This window comes from Hordeum vulgare, chromosome 3H, assembly GCF_904849725.1.
Source record: "Hordeum vulgare subsp. vulgare chromosome 3H, MorexV3_pseudomolecules_assembly, whole genome shotgun sequence".
Lineage (NCBI taxonomy): Eukaryota > Viridiplantae > Streptophyta > Magnoliopsida > Poales > Poaceae > Hordeum > Hordeum vulgare.
Genome location: NC_058520.1, coordinates 593538974 through 593547338, shown reverse-complemented (window position 1 = coordinate 593547338; position 8365 = coordinate 593538974). Strand labels below are relative to the sequence as shown.

At 42.8% G+C, this 8365-nt stretch overlaps 1 protein-coding gene across 1 annotated transcript; it reads right to left on the bottom strand.

Moving 5' to 3' along the window:
* Positions 1 to 2365: 2365 nt before the first annotated feature.
* On the bottom strand, positions 2366 to 4344 carry LOC123445457 (protein LIFEGUARD 2-like). Its single transcript, XM_045122440.1, has 4 exons — positions 4026 to 4344; positions 3520 to 3633; positions 2872 to 3029; positions 2366 to 2774 (listed from the first exon to the last, which is right to left on the bottom strand). Exons 1-4 carry the CDS (start codon positions 4309 to 4311, stop codon positions 2568 to 2570), a joined length of 765 nt encoding a protein of 254 aa, XP_044978375.1. The 5' UTR covers positions 4312 to 4344; the 3' UTR covers positions 2366 to 2567.
* Between the last annotated feature and the right edge of the window lie 4021 nt (positions 4345 to 8365).

The following is an 8365-nucleotide window of genomic DNA, read 5'->3' as shown; positions in this document are numbered from 1 at the left end:
CCTTATAAAGTTGGAGATAATTACATTCCTACCACCGCCACCCTTCTCTTTTTTCGAAAAAACAAACAAAGGGCAGACATGTCATTATACAATGTAAAACGTGGATTACAGTTTATATAATCTGGCCTCCAAACATGTCCACCTAGATTATTTTTATAAACCAGATTATATAATCTATCTTCATAATCCAGATTATCATAATCTATTATGGTTCCAAACAGGCCTAACTGCACAGGAGGACGCTAGCTAAGCCAAACCACCTCCAGTGTATTTAGGGTTAAAATAAGAGGAATAATTCCAGTTAAAACATTGCATATAAGTTGCATATTTTTCATAGCAAAGTACATTCTATTTAAGTCATCACAGATAAATTGCATATAAATATATTCCAAGTAAAGCATTCTAGGTTTCTCCAAAAAAAAAAGTAAAGCATTCTAGATAAATTGCATATAAATACGCTTTCAGGTAAAACATTCAAGATAAATTGCATATAAATACACTTCATATATCATCCCTAGTTAAATCATTCCAGATAAATTGCATCTAAATAGGACACTGACCAACAACTATGTGTGTAGCGCGTGCGTGGTTCATTGGCCACTAGCTATAGGGCACTCTTCTTCCATCGCGTTCTCTTTGGTGGGTGCATGCCACCAGATTGAGTCGCGCTTGGGGAGATGCAGATACCGGGTGAGAGAGAGAGAGAGAGGGAGGGAGGGAGACTAGGAAACTTTCAATAGGCGGATCCTTACCAATGGTTGGTAGGCATTTGCGTTTGCCACATGTAATCCTTATATTTGGCCCTATGGCCACTCTGGACGAAAATACCAGTGGCTGCTACCACTGATAACTGAAGTATCAATGGTAGCCTGGTAGGTCTATGCCAATGGTATTTCTTGGGATGACTGGCCCATGGATGGCAAGTACTACTGGCGGTCATTTTGGTGGGCCCGCCACATGTATTTGTTGTCAATTTTTTTGTAACGTTGGCGTTTTAATGTTTCAGATTTAGTCTTATATATGCTCCAAATTTTCTACATTTGGAAGTTCCTTGTAAGAGCATCTCCAAACGGCTAGCACCCCCCTCCTTCTCCCCTTCAAACCCCCTCCCCCCAATGACGTCCGTTCGACCGGACAGACATGACACCCTCCAGCCCCCAAACCCTAGTTGTCGTCATTTCCCTCCTTTTCTCCATCCATCCATGCTAGCGCCGCATCCCGGTCCGCTAGCAACTCATTAGCCATTGAAGTCATGAGGCAAACGTGTTACCAAAGGGAGAAAACATTCCGGTCATTGGTGTAAGTGGTATACATGAGCAAGGCTCTGAATTATTGCTCAAAAATAACCCATAGTTTGCTCTGTCCGTGATGTGGTACCTTTGTCCCAAGGTTGTCTTTTAGTCTTGGCGGACAGTTGCCAAAAAAAAGACTATCCAACCGGACCCTTTATACGCAACCCACTTGTTTGAACTGTCGGATGCCCCCAATGCCAGCTCATATGTGGGGCAGATTTAGGGCTGCCCAGACGTGTCTGCCACTTCAGACTAACAATTCATGGAGAAACCAAGCGTATCCATTGAAGCTCACCGGCACGTCTACCTGCATTCATGGCGCGGCAGTTGGCATGCCCCAGAGGAGCCTCCACCCGCTATTAAAATCCGAGTTTCGTCGTCAAACCCAAGCCGACGTCCTTTCTCCACCTTTTCTTCGCATATCCATACTGCCGTCGTGTCCCTGCCTATGTCGTCCCCGCCCGAGCTCGCCGTCCGCCGTCGCAATGGTGCATGAGCGCGTGAGGTGACGTGGTACAAGCAGCTCTCAAAGGAGCGGTGTGCCGAGCTCGCCAGAAAGGAGGGGGGGGGGGGGGGTTGTTGGGGGGTTGCTCCCATTGAGTAGTGGTGAATCGGTTGCGCACTAGTCCCTCATTAATCAATGGTAACATGAAGCTTAGTTGGATGAAATCTACTAGCACCATCCTCTTTGAAGGTACGTACACTACCACGTTAGCCATTGAATGGCCTGGTTCAAACGTGTTACCAAGGGGGAAACGTATTCTTGTTACTGATTGCACACGTACGGCGGGCCAAGAGACCAATTGTAATTGGGAGGGTAATAGGAGATGTAGTTTTTGTGATCAGAATAAAACTATCAAACATCTCTTTCTTCATTGTCCGTTGGCTAGGATTGTATCGCATTCTCTTCATATAGCTTTTAATATTAATCCTCCTCGTAGCATACACACGTTATTTGGGACGTGTCTACAGGGGTGCACCCTAGCTTGGCACAACATATCCGTGCTGAGAAGAAATATTGTACTCATCCATAAGTCGCGTGGCCACATAAATGATATCAGAAACAGTCATAGTAAGAAATAATATCGTAAACTCAGTAGCACATCACCATACATACAATAGAACCAACGCACATCAGTTATTTTAAATTTCCTCTCTTAGCTAGGTATCAACTCAACTATACTAATAAGCAACATCTTGACCATCGCAGCGAGACCAGCAGCCTATACAACTCTTCAAATCAAGTTCTCGTGAACGGGGGCAAGGCAATGGGCTTCAACTGTCACCGGCGCTAAACAGGTTCAGTAGCGCCATGAAGAGATTGATGACGTCGAGGTAGAGCGAGACGGCAGCCCAGACATACTCGTCATAGTTGTAACGCTTGATGACGTTGTCCGTGTCATAGACAATGTACCCACTGAAGATGAGTGCTGCAAGCGCGCCATAGATCATGTGAGAGAGCTTGCCCAGCGGGAAGAGGATCTGCATATTATGAGAAGCAATTACCAAGGAAGCTGAATTATACAGAAGACTGATAGACAAATGGAGGACACACCAAACTAGAGAAATTGCATCGGACCTGTATGAATCCAAAGACGAGCAGCATGATGAGAGAAGCAAATAGGAAAGGACCAAGGAAGCCGAAGTCCTTGCCCCTCCTTGCAGCCCAGAAAGTGTAAGCAGTAAGGCTCAACACAACCACCGTTGTAAGAATCGCAGCCTCCAAAATGACCTTGCCTGTGTGCACGTAAATGTCGGACTATTTTAGTGGTTTCTTCATCAAAGAAAAACCATCACGACAACCCAACAATAAAACACATATGCATGCTAAAATGAGCTACGAAAATGGATCTGACCAAACGATACATGCTAACAGATGATAATAGCAAAGTAAGGTCTTCTAAAAAAGCAATCCTGCTAGCTGGCATTACTACAAATGCTTCTAACTCGGAAAAGCATATCATAGAAGGGTGACCAACAGCTACAACTTGGCCCTCAACAAGACTGGGAAATAGCATCAAGTACAGTCACATGGACTGCCTCGCAGTATGCACCTAACATTTTGCATGGCCCTGGCAATTGCCGTACGTAGTGACTAACGGCCCTGCTAATGGTAGGAAAATGTCTACTAGTCATGAATATCTAATGAATTAACACAACGAGAGATGCATTATTAGAGGACTCAATAACAAGCTAGGAACAGAATACATGGTGGGAAGACAATTACCGCTAGTAAAGGCACATGTCATGCCCACAGAGAAGCTGATGGCCACTGTGAAGAGGGCGAGCAGCAGCAGGTTGACTGGATGCTTCTGGCTGTAGAAGTACAACGGGCACAGCACTGCATATAATAAATTAACAAGCATTTTAGCAACGGGCATAGCACTGCAAATTACAAAGCAACCACGTCCCATTCTAGGAAAGCAAAACTAAGGGTACATGCTGCATTTCACTGCAAACTTCAGGAGTTGTACCCACAGATTCATAGCTTTGGGGGGAGAAAGCAACATATCTATGAGGCGGCATCAAAGGTAATTCAGAGCAGAGCACTCAAAGTGAAAGCTAGCTACTCCTGTCCTCTCACAAAGACCCTCGAAGATTAACAGCCACAAGTTTCCCTTCTTGTAAATGCAACAGTATTTAATAAGAATGGAATATATTCTAGACGGCCGCGGAAACCTCCAACGTAGAAATTTTCGTACAAGAAAATATGCTGCTGCTTTAAATTCTCACCGATGAAGGGGGAGATGAGGATGGAGATGTAGAGCCCAAGGCCGGCGTAGGAGGAGACGAAGAAATGCGGGATGGCAGGGACCTTGACGACGACGGCCGCGATAACGACGGTGAGGAGAAGCTGCAGGGAGAGGATGACGTAGATCTTCCGGATGAGCGCCCAGCGCAGCTCGGGGCTCTCCGCCATCCCGGGGTACAGCGCCTGCGCCGGCGCCGGCGGCGCGGTGCCAGCAGTGCCATTGGAGGTCCCTGCCTCGATGTCGCCGCCCTTCTGGTGCCCGGACATCTCGCCCGGCGACGCGATGAGCAGGGAAGCAGCCTCAGGAGGTAGGGTTTTCGCGGGTGTGGAGGAAAGCGAGTGGGGAGGAGCAAAGCGAGTGGTGACGCCGACAAGGACGATGCTCCACTTATATAGGCAGATGCACTGCAGGACGGTCGGATTGCTTCGCGGTTGCTTCTTGGAAATTGGGGTTTTACGCGGTTCCACGTTGGTTGAACGACAGATGCATGGTGCTCTGCTTTCTCCAGTGGCTTCGAATTTTGGCTTCTTTTGTACGTTGGTTGAAGGGTGGAGGCTACCTTGTTCTACTAGAATATTTGAAACATGGAGACGTACAAGTGGAAATTTGACGTGTGGTAAGTCATAAGAATGCCAATGCATATAAATAGAATAACGGAAATTTCATTTTTGGCCACATGACGATATTACACTCTTTACACTTATTCACTTTAAATATGCCATGAGTTTTTGTAACAAATGGAAATTTCCAAAAACATTGCTATTTGAGTAGAATAAACTATTTGACAATTTGTCATTATGTTATTTGTTTTTACAATGACAGGTTTTACAACATTCTGAATTCTAAAAAAAAATCACAAAAAATTACAATAAAATCATAGATAATGCACATGGCAATATCCCAGAATTGACATGGCAAAAGTTGCCATGAATAAATAGAATGAACTGTACAAACTCAAGGTAGAACAAAAGTTGCCACGGAAAAATAGAATGAACAGTACACACAAATTAGAACAAAAAATAGAATGCCACTGTGAAACATTTTGCCTGGCGGCTTGCCACTGATTCACTTCCGACATGGAATAATAAGTGGCGCCAGCAACTAGAATCCAGCCCTACTTGCCCAATCTGTGGGAGAGGTGATGAAGATAACTTCCATCCATTCTTAGTGTGCCCGAAATCGGTTGAGTTGTGGAAGAAGATGTCGAGTGTGTGGCCCATCCCGAGCTATAATGAGGTGATCCATACTGATCCTGAATGGTTGCTGAATGCGCTGGTAAATATGAGGCCCCAGAACCGCCCACAATTCCTCCTAGTTCTTTGGAGGATTTGGTTTGTGCGTAATGAGATTGTTCATGACAAGATCCCTCCTCCGACTGACATCTCGTGCAAATTCCTGGTGAGTTATTTCGACACTCTCTCTAATCTCAAGCAGGACGTTCCTCCAGTTTCAGTGAAGGGTAAAACCCCGGTTGGTCCTACAAATGCTCATGAAATCATAGCTGTTGGGCAAGGCAGGACGTGGTCCAAACCTCAGGCTGGATGGACCAAACTGAATTGTGATGGCTCCTTTGATGACAAGGCAGATGCTCGCAGTGGTATGGTCCTTAGGGACAGTGATGGGCTGATCATATTTTCTTCATGCCGCCAGCTCTTCAACTGTCGTGATCCGTTAGAAGCTGAATTGGGGGCATGTATGGAAGGACTCTCGCTGGCATTATCACGAACTGAGCTCCCGATTGCAATTGAGATGGACTCTCTGCTGGCCGTCAAGATGATCCAATCTAGGGATGATGATAGATCCCTCTACTGCTCCTTGGTGCGCGAGATAAAGCATCTAAGGAGCCTCCGTGAAACTTCAATTACTCATATATATAGACAACAAAATAGGGTTACCAATTCTTTAGCAAACTTTGCTCGTTCTGAAGCTAGGACTATTACTTGGTTAGGCTCTGGTCCTACAGAGGTTTTAGAACTGAATGCCTCTGATTGTAACCCTGGTGTGCTGTGAGTATTGAAGTGTTTTACCCGCAAAAAAAATAGAACAAAAGATGTCATGGCAGACGCCTATTAAAATATGTCATGGTATTTAATTGCAATTTCCACGTTTTTTATAAAAAAAATGCCATGTTTGAATTAAATATCATAAAATGCAAAATATGACAAAATTGCCTTGATGATGCATAACAAAATTTCCATGGTATTTAATTACAATTGTGATGCTTTTGTATAAGAAAATTTTCATGCATGTGAAATATTTTTATTCAGCTCATTCATGTAGTGAAAAAAAAACAAAGCCCATAAACTACATTTGTATTGATCCATGAAATTAAAATGCCATTGTCCCATAAAAAATATATTTTCCATATTTGTAAAGACAAGAAAATGTCGTGATCCATAAACTACATTCACCATGATCCATGAAGTTAAGTTACCATGGTCCCCTAAATAGTAGTTTTTTCCATGTTACAAAGAAAGAAAATTTCCATGATCTAAATAAGAGAGTTTGCCATGCCATTTTGAAGAAAAAGAGTTTTTCCATGGAATTTTACATAAAATTTGTCATTATGGTATATATGAATGTGAACATCAGATTCTTGAAAAAACTAAAATTACCATGACAAAAGATTTGAGACCTACCAAAACAATCAATTGTCTAGTGATCATGATTTTTTTAAATTACCATGTTTTACGTAAAGGAAGTGTAGAAAAAATGTCGACATGTCAAATGTATGATCAAAACTGTAAATGATACATGGCAGAACGTATTGACATATGGCAAATTTTGATTAAAACTATAATATTTTTCTGTTAAAAGTCATTGTTCAAAAATTTACCCGATTAATCAGTTAATGGGCCGGTTAATCGCTACTTATTGGGTGGCTGAATCGAATAGCACCTATCCATCGTGTTAACTTGTCAAGTTGATTAAATGGCTTGTAAGTCCAATTAAATGGCCTATCGTACCGATTAACTGGCCCATTAGACTAATAATCAAATGTCAGGCCGATTAATCGCCATTGGCCTATTAATTCATGGGCAAGCAAAGCCCATATTTTTGCCATCTAACTTCTCCTATCATCCTCTCGCTCCTCAATAGCTAGGATTTGATCAAACGGTACCATATTTTGGTATATTATATAGCTGAGAGCATGAGAGCCGGGTATAATACATAAAATACTATAATATGTTCGTATGTTCCTATTTAATCTATCGATTAATGAGCGATCGATAAATCCAGTTAATAGGATAATTCACCGATTAATCACTACCCCCAAGTCGAACGAGCAACTTTAAGTTACCGATTTCCTTAACAATGCTTAAAACCATAACAATTTTTCCATGGCAACATTTATTGATATGAGAGAATGTCGAGACATTGAAAAATCACAAAGTAGTAGGTCCATCAGCATTATCATTCACCATAGTGTAACCGACAAGGAACGGATTTTAGGAACATTATTCTAGAGGCACCTATATAACAATTTAACTAAAAACATATAATTCCGACACATTTTTGTTGCAAACATGGTTGAGTGTTCTACTTACGTATGAAGTTTTGCGAAGAAATAACTTCGATGTTCTTCCTAGCAAAATTATGAAATTACAATTTCAAAAATCTTCACTAGTAACTTTTATATAGATCCAATTTTGTTATTTTAGGCACAGATTACTATCAATGTCATTTCTCGGCACAACTTTAAACATGAGTATAACACTGGACCATTTTCGTTAAAAAAAGTTTCAAAATTGTTTGACTTATTTGTATATAAAAATTAAGTAGGGTGCGTGTTGACTTGGATTCAGTACGAGAATTTTTTAAACTATACCAACCATTCCAAAGCATGGTAAAAACTAGCTGAGCTGGAAGACCTTCTCTCCCTCTTAGTTTTTGGAAAGCACCATGGCCAGCCATATGATATGGCAAAATTAAATATCACCCGGCTCGACAACAATCTGATCCTTAGTGTGTAGCTGTCAAACTAATGGCATGAAGCGTCATCTTCCTCGTCTTCACCACGGCAGAAAAATCCCCCACACTCCCACCTCGCAAGGAGACCTGTCGAAGAATCTTAGCGTTGTCGCACCTCCATAGGAGACCTTCCCCCTCCCTCGCACATAGCCCTGCCTATCTCATCGTAGAAGTGCACTTGATCACTGACAACGCGCCCTATAGGGTTGGCCATGCAGACAAACAAGCAAAAATATACATCCTCCTTCGTCTCTGCAAGCGCTGGCCGGCCGCTGCAGCCTGCAAGTTCCTCTTTTCCTTGTCTCCCCGCACGCTGCTGTTGGCCGGCCGGTCGTCTACACCCACGCA